This window comes from Ochotona curzoniae, unplaced genomic scaffold (genome assembly GCF_017591425.1).
Source record: "Ochotona curzoniae isolate NIBS_2020 unplaced genomic scaffold, NIBS_Ocur_1.0 patch72, whole genome shotgun sequence".
Lineage (NCBI taxonomy): Eukaryota > Metazoa > Chordata > Mammalia > Lagomorpha > Ochotonidae > Ochotona > Ochotona curzoniae.
Window position 1 is genome coordinate 9,132 of NW_024467053.1, and position 21,090 is coordinate 30,221.

The 21,090-nt window shown below is 42.1% G+C and overlaps 1 protein-coding gene across 20 annotated transcripts in view; it reads left to right on the forward strand.

Annotated features, from left to right (window-relative positions):
* Positions 1 to 677: 677 nt before the first annotated feature.
* The window catches only part of LOC121168171 (E3 ubiquitin-protein ligase TRIM9-like), a 94,782-nt gene continuing 74,369 nt past the window's right edge, over positions 678 to 21,090 (forward strand). For 11 of the 20 annotated variants that reach the window (XM_040998014.1, XM_040998016.1, XM_040998017.1 and 8 more), the window contains exon 1: positions 712 to 1,870. In XM_040998014.1, coding sequence (XP_040853948.1) covers positions 749 to 1,870 — 1,122 coding nt within the window. In that variant the 5' untranslated portion in view covers positions 712 to 748. Of the gene's footprint in view, positions 1,871 to 21,090 lie in introns of all 20 variants that reach the window. The other 9 variants (XM_040998027.1, XM_040998030.1, XM_040998032.1 and 6 more) reach the window with 2 other exon arrangements.

Below are 21,090 nucleotides of genomic sequence, written 5' to 3' on the forward strand. Positions count from 1 at the left end.
GGCTAGGTACCAAACGGCAGGCGAACCCAGACCCACCATCCGGGCCTATGCTGCACTAGGAGTCCTGCTGGCCTGAGGGAAAGAAAGCTCATTCTGGCGCAGGAGGCACACGGGCCGGTCGGCGCCATAGCCTTGAAAGAGAAGCCCTCAGCCAAGGCTGACTGACTGGAAAGCGCGAAAGGATGACAGGTGCCCGAGCCTTCGTGTCGTTTACCTACTTAAATCTCCCGGCAGCACCAAAGTCCATGTTATTGTCCCTGTCAGAGAGGCTGCGCTGAAGGGGTTCTGCCTCCAGCGCCTCAGACTCGGGGGAGAGCCGTAGCCGCTTTCTGGAGGGACAACAGCCCCACTCACCAGACGGAAACCTAAGCCCGGCTGAGGAGACCGCCCCCGGCAGCCAGTCTTTGCGACCCTCGCCCCTGGTGGGTAAGAGCTGGCGGCCCGGCGCACACCTATGTTGACAAGCGCCAGCCGCCGCCAGCCTTCTCGCAGTGCGCAGGGGGTTCTCACGCCCCCTGGCTCCTGGCTGGCTGCGCCGGAGGTCGGAAGGAAAGGGGGCGAGGGATGAGTCATCCAGATTAATTCTTTCTTTTCGAGCCCCGAGCCTCCGCTCGCTAACCCCCTCCCGGGATCCTGCAGCTGGCAGCCAAGACACCCGCCACCCTCCCCCCGCCTCGCCCATTCTTAGGCTCCTCTACCAAACCCCCGTGGCCTGCGGAGGAGAGGAGACGGACGGGGCTCAGAGCCAATGAGGAACTCGCTCTCTCGCCCGCCGTCCAATGGGACACGGCTGACTGAGGGGCGGGGCGGGACTAGGAAGGCGGGAGGGGGCGGCCTGGGGCAGGCGCGCGGCGCGGCTTCGCGGCTTCTCGGCTTCTCACAGAGCGGGAGCGCCTCGCGGGGAGCCGGCGCCAGGGCTACCCGGGAAGGCGCCACCACCGCCGCCACCGCCACTGGCCAAGGTGCTGGACGCCACAGGCCCGTAGGGCCCCTCACCAGCTCAGACACCGGCTGCAGCCGCCGCTGCCGCGCTCTCAGCCTGGTCCCCATGGAAGAAATGGAAGAAGAGTTAAAATGCCCGGTGTGCGGCTCCTTCTACCGGGAGCCCATCATCCTGCCCTGCTCTCACAATTTATGTCAGGCCTGCGCCCGCAATATCCTGGTGCAAACCCCGGAGTCCGAGTCCCCCCAGAGCCGCCGGGCCTCTGGCTCCGGCGTCTCCGACTATGACTACCTGGACCTGGACAAGATGAGCCTGTACAGCGAGGCGGACAGCGGCTATGGCTCCTATGGGGGTTTCGCCAGCGCTCCCACCACCCCGTGCCAGAAGTCCCCAAACGGCGTCCGCGTGTTTCCTCCAGCTATGCCGCCACCGGCCACCCACCTGTCCCCGGCTCTGGCTCCGGTGCCCCGCAACTCTTGCATCACCTGCCCCCAGTGCCACCGCAGCCTAATCCTGGATGACCGGGGGCTCCGCGGCTTTCCCAAGAACCGCGTCCTGGAAGGGGTCATCGACCGCTACCAGCAGAGCAAAGCCGCGGCTCTCAAGTGCCAGCTCTGCGAGAAGGCGCCCAAGGAGGCCACTGTCATGTGTGAACAGTGCGATGTCTTCTACTGCGACCCCTGCCGCCTGCGATGTCACCCGCCCCGGGGTCCCCTAGCCAAGCACCGCCTGGTGCCCCCGGCCCAGGGCCGCGTGAGCCGACGGCTGAGCCCGCGCAAGGTGTCCACTTGCACAGACCACGAGCTGGAGAACCACAGCATGTACTGCGTGCAGTGCAAGATGCCCGTGTGCTACCAGTGCCTGGAGGAGGGCAAGCACTCCAGCCACGAAGTCAAGGCCCTAGGGGCTATGTGGAAACTGCACAAGGTGAGTCTTCGGCACCCTCAGCCCCAAGTCCCCTGAGCTGGCCCTGTTTGGGCTTTGCGCCAGCTGGTCCCCTCTCACGCATAGCGCAGTCCAGCGGGGGCGCAGTGCAGGTGCCTGCGATGTCTGCCTCCCCGGGCTGGTGCATTGCAGGAGGCACAAGAGGACCTTAAACGGCACACGGGGGGGGGGGGGAATTTAATACCCCCTCCTCTATACCCCCAAGAGTTGTAGCAAAGAAGCCTTAGAAATCTCGAGCGCGCAGACTGCGGGGCTGACTCTGCCGCCTGTGGCTGCCGCCTGTGGCTGCCCTGTGTGCCTGGGCAAGCCGCGCGAGTACCAGGGACTGTCAAGCGCGCTCGAGGGCAGGGACCGCTGTGAGTGTCCGGAGAGGAGTGTGGTGGGATCCCGTGGGTCGCTGAGGCAGACACTGCCTGCCGATCTGCGACTTGGCGGCAGGGGAAACGCTGCGGGCGGAATACTGATGAGCCCCCGCTGGGCCTGGTTTGGATGCATGGTTGGGGTGGAGGGCGCCTCACACTCTAGAAGAGGGGGGAAAAAAGATCCTGCAGTCGCCATGGCAACAGGAGCAGCAGGCTTGGGTCTTGACCTTCCCCAGGGGGACGCAGTGCTGGAATAGGGGTGGAATGGGGGTTGAGTGGGGGACGAAGAAGGGAGCAGCATTTCTCCCCCTCTCCCACGCCTTCCTCACAGCCTGAAAGCCAGGCCCAAGTGCGTCTCCCAGGGCAACAGCCTCTTTTGACCCATCCAGACATTTGTTTGCTGGATTCAGTCCTTCTTTTAGTAGTTGCGAGTGCACAGTTTGGGACACCTGTTACCACATTTAAGATTCAGGGCTCTTTAGATGAGGCCTCCACCATGGCTATACAACCAGAGCTCTTTACCAGCATCTTGAGTTAGGTCAATCCTCTGTCCACAGTCTTTTCCCAGGGTTTTCCTAAAATGGCCTGCTGGAGCATCGTGCCCTGACTTTGTAGGCCTTCACGCAATGGTTGCCTCTCACTCATTCCTTCTGCCTCTGTCGTAGTGTGCTATCGCTGTGCCTCCACTACACCAGGTACTTTCTCATCCCAGTGTCTGCACCTCCCGTTTCCTCAGCCTGAGCCTATTCCCAAAGACTCCTTCATTTACCTCCCTCTGATCTTGGCTAAGATGCCCTCTTTGCAGTGGACCTTCCTGTCTGCGGTTGTTACCACCCAATTCGGATACTAAGGTGGCTTAGTTACCTCCCTGCCGTTTCTCCCAGGTGCAGTTGTCACCACCTGGGCATGCTACATGTTTTAGTCAGAGTGTTACTTGGTTGCACCCTCACACACACACGAAGTAACTTCATAATGAAAGAGACTGTTACAAGATTATGCCTACCCTAATCAAGAGGAAAGGAGCCAGTCTAGAGATACACCTAAATTTGACTTTGTAAATAAGCCCTGTAGACATGTGGCAGGCATTGCAGGGGTTCAGGGTGATTGGGGAGTTTGTTTTTGTCACCGAGTTGTAGGGTTGAGGCAGGGCAGTGAAGAAGGTTTCAGGCATTCCTTGCAAGCAGGACAGGCTGGCCTTCCACAGAGGATAAAGCTGTTATACCACTATTATTGCCATGTAATTTTAAATGGTTCAAATTCTTGTTTAATATTATTCTTGAACAGATGTATTTATTTACAGCCAGAAAGAAAGTAAAATAACATTTTCAGCATTCAATGGAGGTTTTTTTGACTCCTTATCACAGTTGAATGTGGGCTGTGCTTACAGTTGTTCGGGTTCTCTCATATAATTGTTGCAGACCATTTAGTACTAATGGAGATTTAATTTAGGACAAAATTTGAGCTCCACGAGGCACATGACTGCTTTTTAAAAAAAATACTTCAATTTCAGTTGTGTAAAACAGCATTTCTTCTTAAAAAGTTTTTGGCACTTAAGTTCACAACCAGACTTTTCTTCACATGGTGATTTTGCTGTGGACTGCAAACTGTAGTCCATGTTGAATTGCCCTACAAAGCAGCTAAGAAATTCATCACTATGGCTGGAAAAAGAATTTAGGGTTACTCAAAAATTAGGATGGTCAAACCATAGCCTCATTTTTCTATGAAGAACCTCTCTGTTTTCTATGAAGAAGGAATGTGTCAAGCCTGGTATAGACCTGAAATGTTAAGCCATTTTTTTTTTTTTACCAGTAATGTGATTTGGAAATACAGTGCACTTCTGGGTAATTTAAAATTTGGACTTATGTTAGAGAGAATTACGTGAAAACCATTGAGACAGGAGGTAATTTAGCTGGAAGACCATTTATTCTCAGATCTTTTGCATATTTTTTAAGATTTATTTATTTTTATTGCTAAGTCAGATATATAGAGAGGAGGAAAGACAGAGAGGAAGATCTTCCATCCAATGATTCACTCCCCAAGTGGCACAATGACCAGAGCTGAGCCAATCTAAAGCCAGGAGCTCAGAGCCTCTTCCGGGTTTCCCAGGTGGGTGCAGGGTCCCAAGGCATTGGGCCATCCTCGACTGCTTTCCCAGGTCACAATCAGGGAGCAGCTGAATGAGAAGCGGGGCTGCCGGAATTAGAACCAGTACCCATATGGGATCCTGGTGTGTGCAAGATGTGGACTTTAGCCACTAGTCTACCGTGGTGGGCCCCTGCACATTTTTTTTTTGTTTCAAAATACTAAGTAGGTATGATTTTTATTTTTTGCCAGTATCAGGAGTATTGAATTGACAAAAAAGAATAAGCCAAAAATGATGACAAATTTTAACCTTTGCTTGTCAACTGTTAGATGAAAAACAAACATTGCTCCCCTACCTTATTTCCATAAAGGGTAGTTCATGTATTAGCTTTTGATTTTCTCACTTAGTGTTTTTGAATTCACAAGTTAATGATACCTCTGTTACCACAACAGTTCAGGCCAGAATTTCTATGTTCTTCAAAATATATGAGAATGAAGAAGTATACAAAGTAGTTCCCCCAGCTTTAGCAGTTCTTGACACCAGTTATTACAACATCTGAAAATTTGCATTAATGTTCTAGATATTAATCATCTCTACTCAGAAAGAAAACCCTATGAATAAGTAATTTCCTTCAGGCATACATCATGTTCTTACAGCTTCAAGACAAAATCGCTGAAGTTTATTCCTAAATAGTTTTAGAAACAACTAGTTGAAATTTACTAATTTTCAATTGAATTGAAATATTTTAAAAATATTTGTGGTCTTCACAATCTATGCAAAAAATTAACACAAGAAGTGCCCTTATAAATTAGTTAACGATAATCATTTTCATTTAGTTCTACTTGCTATAATTATTCCTTTATCTAATTGAGCTGTTATGAAGAATGACAATCCAAAACATGATTCTGGACAGTTTCATGATTCTGAGCAGTTTTGGATGACTGTTATTACTTTGTAATTATAAGCCATTCATATTCCTAGATTAGTAGTAATATGAATTCTTGATTTGTTTTGCTAGTGGTCAGTAACATATTTCCAATCATTCTTTTGTGTCTGTGCTGTACAGCAAAGGACTTCTTTTCCTTTGTGTCTAAGTAATTACTCATGTGAATCATGTCCCAAGTGTCATTCTCTATTGCCTTGTTTTCTTGAAAGTGAAGATCTTCGGTTGAAACAGTATTTTTAAATTGTCAGTTGATATGTTTTCAACTCCAAAGTATTCTGGAAAAATATATCTGGTTAGTTATGTGGTAGCATGTCATCAAAACATGTGTAGCCAATATCATATCAACTAATTCTGGTACGTTATAAATTGTTACTGATGTAATGTCGGGGCTTTCAATTGATTGGGATGATACTCTTTCGGCTGTACCTTCAGACCAGAGACTGTCTCCCCATGAAACTGTTGAACTTATCTGCACAATAAGATGCTGGACTCTATGTTTTGTAGATGCTTGCAAGGAAAAAAATCTCAACTGAATTTGATCTGTGGTAATGCAACAAGATGGAAGAATCCACCATGGGGGGGGAAGCGGGTTTTGGGGAGGGGAAGGGGGAATCCCAGTGCCTGTAAAACTGTGTCTCATGATGCAATGTAATAAAAAAAAAGAAAAAAAAAAAGAAATGCTTAAAAAAAAAAAAAAAAGAAAGAAACAGCCAGAACTGAGGGAGAGGTCAAATTTGGCCCAGGATAGATTTTTCTGGGTCTCATTAAAACCTATACAAACAGAAAAGAAAAAAAAAACATGTGTAGCAAAATATGTTATGTAATGTCACTGAAATAATATTCAGTTAACATATGAAATCAGTAAACATTTTAATTTCTGTATTCTGATGGTAGATATACTCTGAAATCTTAAGCAAATATTAGTGATTTTCTACTTTTATCTTTTTACTTATAGTTCAATCAGATTGCTTACTGTCAACATCCTTGCAGATCTTCAGGACAGTGTGACAGAGGGAGAACTATTCCCTTTTCTCCTGAGCCACAGTGGAAAGAGCTAGCTGACAGATGATCCAAGGGCTGGAACTGATGCTGCCACTTGTACTTGGAGACTCTTGAGCAAGTCTCAAACTTTCTTTGCTTCCTTCCCACAAAACATGTAAAGGAGTTAAGACTACATTTGTGAAAATATTTTCACATGTAACATAAATGGTTACATTTTATTAATTTCAGTTTGGTACAAGTGTAAACTGTGTGAAACAGAAGTCAATGGCTGTCTAGACAACAGTAACTGCCTAGAAATCACATCCCCCAACTTGATAGTCCTTTGCTTGCTCTTTTCTGAGCACAAGGTCCGGTCCATAGCTGCCTAAGAGAATAAGGCACATTCTCATGGGTCCAGAAATGATATTCAGTTGAAGTAGGTTCAAAGAATAAGAATATAACAAAGATTTATTTATCAAGCAAAGATATTTTGTTACTCCTTAACAAAGCTGAAATGATGTTTTATGTGACTGTTATTCTCCAGTAAACATGTTATAACTTTGAAATAGCAGAGTCATCTCCACCCTCTGCATACATCATGAAAATATTCTATTAATTTAAATTTCAGGTCAACTCACAATTTGCACAAAGTAGGAGAAAATTACTGTAGCCATCTGTTTCTGGATAATAAGAAAAAATACAGACAAGGATTATCCTTAGCATTGGTACAACAAATGGCATTTCTCTCCCTTAAGCAAGTTAATGGACTTGTTATAAGTATGGATCTGCATTTTGACTTAACATGGGCATAGGCATACAAGTAATTACTTATTATGTGATAGAAGGTTAAGAACCAAGTTTTAATTTTCATCAGTCTTATCAGGATCTGTTGGAGGTATGCAGAAGAAATTAACATTAGAAATCTTAGTGGACTTCACTCCTGGGAAGTGAAATGAGGGAAAATGGAACTGAAAAACCTTATAGTTCATCCTCAAAATCATTGAGTTACCTTGGGCTAAATGATGTTGCAGTGATAAACAACCTATTAGTCTTAGTGAGTTGTAACAATACCATCTAGTTTGTTACTCATGTTAATATCACTAAGAGACCTTTTTTTTTAATGATTTACTTAATTTGTGTTGGTTTTTAGACGCTTTCAGCTAAGTCCTACTTAAAAAGCATGTGTATCAACACACATAAAGATTTTTATTTGAAGATTCTAATTCTTTTCTAAAATTTTATTTATTTGGAAGACAGACACACAGAGAGAGACCTCCCAGCTACTGATTCACTCACTAAATATGTAGAAAAATGGGGTTGGGCCAGACCAAAACCAGGAGGCTGGAATTCTGTCCTGATCTATAATGTGGGTAGTAAGGAACCTAACTAGTCAAACCATCACTTGCTACTTTCCAGTGTGTGCAGTAGCAGGAAGCTGGTATCTAAAGTGAATATGGTACTGAAACCCAGGAAGTGTGATATGGGATGCAGGCATTTCCACATGGCATCTTCACTGATAGGCCAAACGCCCATCCAAGGTTCTAATTCTTAATAATTCCAGATATTGTGTCCAGAATACTACACCTAGAAGATTAGGTTATAATGCCGTAAGTTCAAAGACAGAGGCAGTTTAGAGTTAAAGAAGAAGCAATCATTTAATATTTGATGTGTATTCATTTACTACTGGGTAGCACAATCTATTGGGTGATTTATTCAAATATTCATACTATAAAAGCCCTCGGGGATTTTTTTAAGGTTTTATTTATTTATTTGAAAGGCAGGGCATGAGAGAGAGAGAGAGGAGAGAAGGAGAGAGAGAAAGATTTTATAACTGCTGGTTCACTCTCCAGATGGCTGCTGTGTGGAAGTTGACCCAGGTGCTCAGATGTGAGTGTTAGGGGCTCAAGTACTTGGACAATCTGCTGCCTTCTTCTCAGCAAGGAGCTGGATCAGAAGTGGAGCAGCTGGGACTACTCAAACTGGTGAAGTTCTGATATGGGATGCTAGCATTACAAGTGCTGACATCACATGCTACATTACACATTATTCTGATTTTTTTTCCCCCTCAGGCAACTCTAAATTACTCAGTGTGTATGGGTATATGGAGATTTAGCTGAAAGGCTGGAGAAGGTTCTGTACTTATACTTCTCTGAATAGTCAGTGTTATTGAGGCAATAAATTCCTGAAGGAATTCTTTATGCATGAGTCCTGCAGAATTCAGAATTCATTTTGTTTTGATCCAGACTCTAGTTACAATTTTCTCACTCATTGTCTTGGCCAATTTCTCATCTTAGAAAAAGCTATGCAGTGGCCACCATCAGTGTACTCAAATGGTCAGAGACCCTTTAGGCTTTGTCAGCAGCACATCTGATTCATCCTTAAGGATGTGTGTCAAAGCCAAAGCCAAAACCACTTCCCTGAGATTTCTCATAATGGTTTCATCCTCAACCCTAAAATGGCCATCCCCCAAACTGAGAGGTATCTTCAAATAAAATTACTCAGGAAAACCCAAGCAAAATGCACTCCTCCCCTTTTCATTGCATTGGAAAAATCATATCCCATCATCAGGTCGTTTGTTTGGCCCTGGCCTTGCCATGTTTTTAATTTTCCTGGTTTAAAGCACAGCCTGTCAGCTGCAGCCCCATCTGCCTGTCAGTGTCTTCTCCTCCCCCTCCTCCTCTACACCACCTGGCCTTCCAGCTTCCCCTGAACCTATCTCTTCAAGTCCACCACGCATTACCTCCACCACTTGATTAGACCAGATCATTGAATCACCCAGACAGCCTACCTGGCCAGGCTTTGCTCAGAACTTCTTTGCACTAGACCAATCTGTCTGCCAGGAACTTGTCACTGTTCCCTTATCCCACAAGAGTCCCTCCAGAACCTGCAGCTTCACCTACCCCAGCTTGATTTTTTTTTTTAACTATAGAGTACAAGAAAACTCCTTGAGTCTAGTCATGAACAAACCATTGATTTTTTTCCCTTCTCAATCCACCTGTCCGTAGAGATGCACGTACCCCATGGTTCTAATCCTGTTGCCCCTGGATGTCTAATGCAGATTGGAGCATCTCAGCCTTCTTCCTTCTACTTTGATTTCAAATTGCCTTCCCAGCCTTTTGTTCTGCCCTCCCTCAACTACCAATGCTCTCACATCCATGTCCTATCACTAAACATTCTTCCATTGCATTATAATTTGCTCATGTTAGACTTTTCTCTTTTAGGGAAAGGTCATATACTATTTCTTACATATCTGTCCCCCCATCTCCCATATTTTTGCGCTTGGTAGATATCAGTTTGGTTTAATAAAGAAATCAATCAAATGAGTGTTAATAACAATATATTCCAATATTTTAGGTTTCTTTTAGCCTAACAATATGACTGCAGACCTGCTTTCATAATTTTTAAAATGTCCTGAGCATTTACTTACTATATACCAGGCACTGTTCTAAGCCCTTTATAATCCACACATCTTCCTAACAGAAAATAAGGGCACAGACAGGTTATGAAGTCACACCAGTTGTAAGTGGCACAATAAGGACTTGAACCTAGGCTGTCTGCAGAGCTCATGTATTTAGCTACAATTCTGTTGAACTTTCTGATAAGCCCAGGAAATGTATGACCTACAGTGTTATAGCCTTAGGAATTAGAATGTTATAACTAACAGCTGAGAATCTTTAGTTCTCCTGTATAAAAATCACAGATGTTAGGAGTTATTTTTCTGCTCAGTTTCCCTATGACAAAACAAAGAGAAATGTAAGGAGTGGGAGGGGGGGAAGGAAAAGCAGGTGCACTTTGTCTTCCATAGACCAGATCATCAGATGTGTGATGGGTATGAGCAGGTGGGTATAGTTTGTAAAGGGTCCATCCTGCCTCCCATCAAATCTAAGTGACAAGTTGACAGTACGGTTCTGTCAGCTCAGCTGTGGATTGTCCCTCTCCTAACAAAATAACGTGTCCTGACATTGGTAAGCTAAAACTGACAAGAAATAATACATAGATTTTTGAAAAGATTTATGTATTTATTTGGAAGGCAGAGATACAAGGAGAAGAAAAGAGAGAGAGAGAGAGAGAAAGAGAAAGATCTTCCATGCACTGTTTCACTGCCAAAGGAACACAACAGGCAAAACTGAGCTTGGTTGAAGTCAGGAATCTGGAGCTTTCTTGCGGGTTGACCATGTGAATACAAAGACCAACTACCTGGACCGCCTTCCACTGCTTTACCAGGTGCATAGGTGGAGAGCTGGATCACAAGTGGTTCAGCCGGGACTCATGCCAGGGTCCATAGAGGATGCAGATGTCACAGGCTGCCGCCTAGCCCACTATCACAGTGCCAGCTCCAATAAGGAGATTTTTTTAAAGGAAAGTGGTACATAGATATTTTTGAAGATTTAAAACATTTATGTTACAACATTAAAACATTTACAAGTCCATTTTTTAAGATGCAAAAATATTTAAAACATTAAAGAAGTAAGAGACATATGTTTACTTCTTTTTCCTTGTACCTTTTGACCATGTGGTTAAAGACACATGGGAACTTTATAAAGTTTGCGGGAAAGTAGAATTAAAAGATAAGTTTATCATGGTGCAAAAAAATATTTGAAATGCATGCACTGTCTTTTATAATACACATTTGCCATGAACTTTTTGAAGATGCCCCTCATGTGTCTATTTTAGTTCAAGAACAGACTTGCTTGTGACCATAAATATTTTAAGTTATTTGAGCTGTGAATGTTACTTATATATTATTCACTGTGAATATTCACATATTAAAATATGTGAATATTTTTACGTTTTGCTATTTCAGAATATAATTAAGCTCTGCCAAACAAAATTCTTTCTCATAAGGGTTGTTTGTAAGGCTCAAATGTGCCCCCTAAAATTCTTGTGCCAGAGACTCAACCCCTAAAACAGTAGTGGAGAAGTGAAATTTTTAAAGGAGCTTAGGCCCCAAGGGCTCTGCAATCTGTGTGGTTTAGTGCCATTTTCCACTATGTGGGTTAGTTGCAGAAGGAATGAGTTCCTGATAAAAGGATGAGTTCAGTCCCCTCCTCAGTCTATGTCTTTTATCACATTACGATGCAGCAGAAGACCCTCCCCGGAAGCAGCCCCTCTATTTTGAACTTCCCAGGTTCCACAGCTGTGAGCCAAATACATTTCTATTCATTATCAATTACTCCATCTACCAAAACAGCACAAACTGGACTAAGATGCTTGCATAGAATCAGAACTGAACATTTTTAACTAACAGCTCCGATCAAAGAACAAACTGTTTCTAGAAGAAAAAGCTCTGGGGAGAGAATGCTGAACATTGTTCCCGGGTGTGGGAATAGATACCTTCCGTCACAGCAAGCACGCAGAGATGGGTGTTTCTCATCTGCTGTTGATTTATTCATGTGAAGCTGACTTCCCAGCCTGATAGCATCAATTCTGCTTTATTGGGAGTTTTATTCTCTTTGATTGCAGCCTGCATTTTAAGAAATAACTGAATCCAAATAGTCATTACTGACTCTTGCTCCTGTGTTGCTCTGCACTGTATCCCATATCTATTCTGTTTTTTTAAGATTTATTTTTATTTATTTTATTGAAAAAGCAGATACACAGAGAGAAGGAGACATAGAGAGGAAGATCCTCTATCTGCTGGCTCAGTCCTCAAATGGCCGCAACAGTCAGAGCTGAGTCAGGAGCTTCTTGCCGGCCTCCCACACTGGTGTGGAATTCTAAGGCTTTGGGCCATCCTCTACTGCCTTCCCAAGCCACAAACAGGCAACTGGAGAGTAAGTGGAGCAGCCAGGACATAAACCGGTTGCCCACATGGGATCCCAGTGGATTCAGTCACTAGGTTATCATGCTGGGCCCCCCATATCTGTTCTCTGAACAAAGTCGTTGCAGTATGGAGCACATGTGAAGGTGAAGGAATAAACAGTTTCTACATAATGCAGGTTTTTGTAATAGGCTTTGTAATAGGAAGCAAAATATTGGGTGCTTAAATATACATAGGGTCAACTATAACTCCGACTTACCTACAGCCAAATGGAAATGACTCTATAATGTAATCTAAGTGGTTTGACTGTTCTGTAGTTTCTGTTGATCAATGTAAATAACCAAACACTGAGTTTACTATAGATTTATGTAGTCTGTTACCTCATAGTATTGATACTTATGCTATCACTAAGACACAAAAACTCATGAAACTGATAAAATGAATGCTGTTTATGCTATGTACCCTTCCTTCTACACCTATGAGATATTCTCTCAAGAGCATTTGCCACATAAAATCAAATGGAAAATTGGACTTCTGTCTTGTCTAATAAGTTTCACATGGCTCAGATAAATCTGTGATGCTTTTAACAAGCAGTTGCTATTGATTTATTGACCACCAGTCATCCAGTCAGGACCTGTCAAGAAAAGATGGTAATAGCTTTCAGCCTGCCATCAGTGCAGTAGAAAGAAGTGTGATGTTGACATGCCACCTGCTGCCACTGTGGAAGTGAATCTACCATGGATGGGTATAAAATATTGTTCAATATTAAAAAATGTCTCTAGTTTGAAAACCAACCAATATAAAATCTGAATACTTTTATGACCACTGATTTTCACAAACTCAATTTAAAAAAAAGACTGTGACTATCTGCCCTTTAGAATCCTAAAATAGCACACATTTATTTATTTTAAATTATTTATTTTTTCTTTGAAAGGCACAAAGAGAAAGAGAGAGAGAGAGAGAGAGAGAGAGAGCGAGCTTCATCAATCACCTATCTGTTGGTTCAGATCCTCAAATGCCTGCACCATTTGGAATTGGGCCAGGCAAGAGTTGGGAGCTAGGGACTTAACTGGGTCTTTCACATGGAAGTTACCCACCCAACTACCTGCTGCCTTTCTAGGTACATGCTATCAGGAAGCTGAGATAGGGAGCAGAGCTGAGACTTGAACCCAGGCAGTCCAATATGGTGTGTAAGCATTGTAAGCAGTATGTTATCACCAAATCAAGCACCCACCCCAAAATGACACGTTTGGAGTAGGATATGTATTTCTCATTGCTCTGGCTGCTACATATCAAACCAAATTGTGTTTATTAAGGTATTTGCTATGTAAATACAAAATGCATCACTAAAACTGGCTGTGTTTGGTGCAAATAAGCACATAAATATGTCACATGAATTGAAAAAAAAAGATTGAGCTAGTGGAGAAAATGAGCATTTCTGGTATTATGATGTTCAATTCTTGTTGACTTCACATTCAATATTTGATGTAATACTAAAACAGTATTTTGAGGTACAAATTACCTAACAACAGGGCTTGGATTCAGAATTTCACTGAACTTGACAGGTTGTCCAGTGAATTACCCTAAATATTATTTTGGTTAAAATGTATTTCTTATTGCCCCACTTTGTAAAATTTGAGCCACCAATAATTTTTTGAGTTCAGTTTGAGTTCAGTTTGAGAGTATTTTGTTGCAAGCATATACCAAGCAAAGAGTCCAGCATCTAATTGTCCAGATATATTCAACAGTTTCTTGGGGAGATCATCTCTGGTCTGAAGGTAGAGCTGGCAGAATATCATCCTGATCAATTAAAAGCCCCAACTTAACATCAATGACAATTTACAACATTATGGAATTAATTGTCATGGTATTTAGTAACCAATATGTTACAAGATGCAAGTTCTTAACCACATCCTGTGACTTCTTAAGGTCAGAATCTCGATTTTGTGCTTTCAGTACCCTAACTTGTACTGCATAGATCCTTTGTTTACTCTTACCCTGACAGAGATAAGGTTACTTAGAGGACCAATAATGGGGGCAACTGCTCAGTTTCTCACTTTTTTTGTTTACTTGAGCTAAAGTACACAAACCATAAAAACTTATCCTCTTAAAGTATGTAATTTAGTAGTTTTGAGTACATTTACAGAGTTGTGCATTCAGCATCAATAATTCTAGAACATTTTCATTACTCCCAAAAGAAACCTCGTTAGCAGTCAGTTTGTCATTCAATGCCCTGTCCTTTCCCCAATTTCTGGTAACTGCTTTTTATGTCTGTGCATTTACCTAGTCTGAATATTTCATAAACATGAAATCATACATACAGTTCATTGATATTGTACCTAGGAAACCAGTGGAAGATGGCTCAATACTGGGGTCCCTGATCTGCATGAAATTCCTGAATCCTGATTTCTGTCTGCCCAGCCCCAGCAGGCATTTGAGAAATGAACCAGTAGATAGAAGATATATGTCTCTGTCTCTCCCTTTTACTCTGCTTTATAAATAAATAAAATAAAGCTTTAAAAATATAGAATCATATCATACGTAGGGTTTTGAGCTTGATTTCTTAGCATAACATTTTCAATGTTCATTCACCTTGTAGTGTATATCAATACTTCATTACTTTTTATGATCAAATAATCTACTATTATTGGATATACCACATTTTGTCTATACATTTGTCAGATGATGAACTTGGTGGTTTCTAGCTTTGGTTATGATGTGTGGTGCTGCTAGTAACATTCAAATAAGATGCGCTAGTGTGGACATATATTTTCAATGATCTTTGGAGTTATGGCGTGACAACAAATATTTGGAGGTCTTCTCCTTGGTTCCTGGTCCAAAGCACTTGAGACACTGGGGATTTCTTATTCCAAGTTTGTGTTAACAAGTCTAGGCCTCCCATGAAGCTCCAGGGTGGGTGCTGGGCACCAAAAGACCAAAAATGAGATCAAAGAGTGGGTGCTCTCAGCTCCAGCTGCTGACTTCTGACTCCAGGGACTGCAGGGAGACTGGATGTGGATGTTGAGTTTTATTAAAACTCTTGAATTTCACAACATTTGGAGAGTTTCTAGGTTAGTGAGGTACTGGAAGGATGGCAAAATTAGACACGGGAGTACCATTCCTCCACCATATCTTACCATGTATCTCTTCCCTTTGTTTCTGAGCTTCTGTCAAACTGGTACATGCAAATAGTTTTCTGAGTTCTGTGAGTCATTCATTGTGATCAGCTGTTGAGCATGAGAGTGGGTTCCTGGTCAGACAGAACTAGGATTAGTCTGAGAACACACAGCTTGTGACTAATGTTTGAGATAAGGACAGTCTTGGCGAAAGGGGGCTGGGAAGGTGAGGATTCTAAAGGTGGGAGGCTAGAGTCAGAATAGGATTGAATGGTCTTATTCATATTGGTATTAGTTGGAAAATCAAAACAGTGTAAATTTAGGAGTAGAATGGTTGGATTACATGATAACGATGTGTTTAATATTTTGAGAACGTGTCCAATTGTTTTCCGTAGACATTGCACCATCTTACATTCCTATTGTGGTATATGAAGTTTCCAGTTTCTCCTTGGCCTCATCGATACTTCTTACTGTCCATCTTTTTTATTAGAGCCATCCTGGAGAAAGTGACCTATTATCTAATTGTTTATTTGTGGATCTGATTTGCATTTCCCTAATAATTTGTGGTGTTCATAATCTTTTCTTGTGCTTATTGCTTAATTTTTGTCTTTTTAAAGAGAAATTATTTGTCCATTTTTCAGTTATGTCTCTTTTTTGTGAGAGTTATTTGTATGTTGTGGGTAATTATTTACTTTTAAAATGGGATGGACCACGGCCAACATTGTGGTGCTGCAGATTATGATGCTTCAGTCTGCAATGCCAGCATCCCACAATTTATGTGTCTACTCTCAGTCCAAGTCCTGCTAATGCATATGGGAAAGTTGCAGACGAAGGACCAAGTACTTGGCATTTAAATATTAATCTTAAATAATGACTTACATAAAGGTTACAAGACCAAAACAGAATTCCCCAGTAGTAAACATCACATGGTCTGTCATTCTTTTCCTGTCTTTCTATTATTAACATGCAGAGCAACATATCTATATAAATAGATAAGGCCCAACATTGTGGCAAAGGCAATAAAGCTATTGTCTGTGATATCAGCATCCCATATCCTGCTCCCTGTTAGTGCACCTGGGAAAGCACAGAAGGTAACCCAAGTACTTGGGCTCCTTAACCTACATGGAAGGCCGGGATGGAGTTTGAAGACTCCTGGCTTCAGCCTGGCCCAGCCCTGCCTTGCATCCATTTGCATAGCAAACCTGCAAACTGAAGATTCTTTCTGTTTCTTTCCCCCACCTTACCTCTGCTTACCAGGGCTTGGTGCGGTGGCATAGCAGCTAAAGTCCTCACCTTGAACGTGCCAAGATCCCATATGTGTGCTGGTTCTAATCCCGGTGACCCCACTTCCCATCCAGCTCCCTGCTTGTGCCTGGGAAAGCAGTTAAGGGTGGCCCAAGGTCTGCACACATGTGGGAGACCTGGAGGAAATTCCTAGCTCCTGGCTTCAGATTGGCTCAGTTCCAGCCCTTGTGGCCACTTGGGGAGTGAATCATCAGACGGAAGATCTTCCTCTCTGTCTCTCCTCCTCTCTGTATATCTGACTTTGCAATAAAAATAAAATAAATATTTGTTTTAAAATATTGATAGCCACTATAGAGGGAATTGCAGATATCACGCCCAATAACCCTCAAATAATCTGGTGTGTATGTACTAATACAATAGTATTTTCTTCTTGTTATTGAAATTGGGATATTGACACTAATAAAATATTAAATAAATAATTAATAAAATATTGTTTTCCAATCTGAAGATTGCCTATTCAGAATTTCCCAGTTGTCCCAATAATATCTTTTAGTGAAAACATTTTTTTCCCTAGGAGTGGGTATTTGAAGCAGCAGTTAAGACACCATGAAACCAGCATCCAATGTCTGAACGTTGGGTCAATTCCTGGCTGCTCTGCTTCTCATCCCACTCCGTGCTAATGCTCCTGGGAAGGCAGCAGATGATGTCCCAAGTACTTGGGCCCTGCCACACCTTTGGGAGACCTGGGCAGATTTCCTGGCTTCTGTCTTTGGGCTAGCCCAGTTTTGACTGTTGTGGTCATTTAATGAATGGAAAATGTCTCCATCATTCTCTGTAACTATACCTTTAAAATAAATACATATTTTGTTGAAAATTGAATGTACAGATATGTGTACCTGTTGTCTCTTAGAAATACTCAGAGAAGGACAGAAGCCTACATTGACCCAGGAATGACGGAAAATTTGTCAAAGACTGGCCTTAGGACCTACCACAAGTTTTTTGTTTGATAACCCCTAATGAGCCAGTGTTCAGCCACAGCTTGGATAAATTTCATCAGGATTGGCTCTGACAAATTGGAAACAGGGACAATTTCAGAAGGAGAATGAAGAGAAATATAATTATGTAGATCCTTAGATATGGCAGTAATTCTTCCTACCTACCCAAGTCTCACTTCTCCTGACTTTTGTAATAGAAGTTCACCTCGGTACAGTTTCATGGAGTTGCAGTGGTGCTGTTTTCAGTCATCTGAAGGTTAACATTGTGGTATTCAGAAAACTTATTTAGAGTTTTCCCAAAAGATAAATCTAATGGTAGAATTTTCTATATAGGACTGGAAAAGATATGAGGTTTAACAGTGCTTCCTACACGGAAAGAAATGCTGCACTGCCGCCTGGCTGACTCCTTGGAATGGCTATCTAGTTGGCTTCTGCTCTGGCAAAAAGCACAAAGGAAGATTCTGGAATAAGCAAAACAGTCTCCCAGTGCTCCTCTTCCTATTCTTTTACAAAATTTGTTGCTTTCTTGGAATCTTACTAATGACTAGCACTCTGCATTTCTGGTCTCTCCTTCCATTATGGCCTCCTGAGGATTTTCTGGTTCCTGCCTTCCTATCTGCAAGCACTGCTCTGTCTGTGCTGCATGTGTCTTGCTCCTGACCATCTGCACAGCTTGCTCACATCAGAGTGTGTACAGTCTGCTAACCCAGCTCCAGATCCTTGATCAAGGAACTTCAATGGACTCTTCAGCGCCCAGTCTGTGAGGCTTGTGCAACTCCTGCCTCCAGCCTAGTATTGGCTTTTGCAACCCTGGCATCATTCCCACGGAAGATCCAGTGCCAACAACTTCTCAGATAATGCCTTGTGGGCAGTATCTTTAGGGCTGGCACCAGTCCCAGTAATAGATTATTGTAATGTACTTGGCTAGTCACCTGTAATGTTAAAATAAGATCCCCAATGCCTATAAAACTGTATCACATAATACAATGTTAACAACAATAAAAAAAAATAAGATTACACCGTATACATCTGGGTTGCATAGAAATGCCCTCACATAACTTTTCTTTGAAAAAAATGCCATAAAATTATTTCACTAAATGCAACACAGAATTTATTAATGTGAATCCTCTATTGAAATGGAATATGACAGATATTTAGCATAGCCTGAAAGTTCTGATTACTTTAAGGACACAAAGAATAAACTTATAAATTTCATCTGCATGGAGGGATTGAATTAATAGGTAGAAGTTTGTTACTAAATTTGGAGGCTAGCCAAAGACTGGCCAATTACTGTCTTTTAAAAGGGTCAGGGAGTTCAGTTATGGTGTGGTTTCTTTTCTTTAAGTCTTTGGTTAGCTTTCATGAGAAATCAATCATCAGTTTATCATCAATATGATTTAATTTGAATGTTATGATATCATCATCTATTATTAAGTTTTCTAAAATTCTAGGTATAAGAAATTAATGTGTAACAGCCATCAAAAATCAATCCAGAATGCTTTTTGTTTGTTTTATTTTCTTAGTAAATAAACACATTACATTGTGTTTTGGTCTACCTAAAGGTCATAAAATGATTATCATAATGAAGGACAATAGCATGCTTATCATCTTATATTCTTACCATTTTGGGAAGGACATGAGCAGATAATATCTACTTATTTGACAAGAAAAAAAATCCCTAATTTAATTCCATTTTTTATCTATAGCCTTCATGTATATGTTGCATCTGCACACCTGTTCATCCCACAGTCTTTTGACCTACACCTCCCTGTTTCTCCTCCCATCCACATAGTAACCACTGTTTGATTCTCTATATATTTTATGAATCCCAGGCAAGTAAAGCATACACTATTTCTCTTTCTGTGTGTGGATAATTTCATTGAGCATATTGTTCTTCATCTCATCCTTGTTGACTAAATGGCGCAATCTGTTGTTTGGAGGCTGAATGGACCATCTCATCTTTTCCATACCTATTTCTTTACTGTTGGACACTTAGGTTGTTTCCTTATCTTGGCTGTTGTGAATCCAGAAGATTTTTAGAGAAATTCCTCAGTAAATCTGACAACATTGGTTAAATATATATATATATATTTAACTGGATTTGAAAGCCAGTTTCTTATAGTTGTTTGTATTTCATGATTTTTCTTTGGATTGTGGATTCATATTTATCATGGAAATACTATACTCACTGCATTCCTTCTTGCCAGCTGCTCTGACATCCTTTGGCCTTGTTACGGACTTTAGACGATCTGTATTCAGAACTCCATTCTCACTGCAGTTACCTTAAGACCCAGCATAGACCGAGTGAGGCTGTTGCTGCTGTGGATTCAAGTTCGTGGAACTGGTGGAGTAACATAACACCTCTGGACTGTTCAGAGATCGGGTGTATCTGACTGCTCACTTGAGAAATTCACACAGTGAGGGAGATTTCTAGTTTGGTTATACAAGCAAAATACTTTCATGTGAAGAATAGATAATAGCTACAATGAAGATTGCATTTGAGGTTTGTAATTCCCAAATGCCTCTAGAAGAATTGGTGGTTGTAAGAATCTAGAAACCAGGCCTAGCAGCTTAAGTTTTCACCTTGCACACACCGGGATCTAATATGGGTGCCAGTTCATATCCCAGCAGTCCCACTTCCCATCCAGCAACCTGCTTGTGGCCTGGGAAAGCAGTGGAGGGTGGCCCAAAGCTGTGAGACCCTGCACCTGTGCAGGAGACCCAGAAGAAGCTCCTGGCTTCAGATTGGCACCGCTCCAGCTGTTGTAGCCACTTGGAGAGTGAACCAGCATATGGAAGATCATCCTCTCTATCTTTCCTCCACTCTGTATATCTGACTTTCCAATAAAATTTTTTAAAAAAATCTAGAAACCAAGTTCTTGGAGCAACTGTTGGCTGTAACAAGAGTTACTATGTTAACTATATTGTGAAATGTGGTTTCCTAACAATGTCATTCCCATTAGAAATGCTTTGTGCAAGATGAAGCCGAGACTTAGGGCAGGATTTAAAAAGATTAAGAGTTTGTGATCACCTTACCTCAAACCTTGAAATAGCACTATGGCCGCTATATCACCTGTAGGAAACATGGAAATTTGTCCTCCCAACTTCTAAAAACAGCCAGTCAGGTGCACCATTGTACAATAGCCAGATTAATGTCTTTCCGGCTTTGAGCAAATGAGAACAAGCATTCTGACAATATATATAAGCTGGAGGAAAATGAGAAGCACAGAAGAATTCAGGTTAGCAGACAATGAAATATGAGAAACAGGAAATAGAATAAGCATGGCAGAAATGCAGAAACTGGCACAGGTGCTGTGATGCAGCAACTTAAGTCACTGCTCATAATGTTGGTATCCTCTATCAAAGTGCTCATTCCAGTCCCAGAGGCTTGCATAAGATCCAGGCCCCTACTGATATACCCGGAAGGAGCAGAAGACATCCGAGAACTTGGGTACCTGCCACTCATATAGGAAAGCTGATTGGAGTTCCTAGTTTTTAGCTTCAGCCTAACCCAGCCCTGGAGTGAATCAGCAGATAAAAAATTTCGGTCTCTCTCTCTTTTTCCATCTCTTCATGTTCTGCCTTTCAAGTACATGAATCTATTTTAAAATTATTTTATTTATTTGAAAGGCAGAGTTACAGATAGATGTAGGAGGAGAGAAAGAGCAAGCAAGGTTTTCCATCTCCTGATTTACTCCTAAACAGCCAAAACA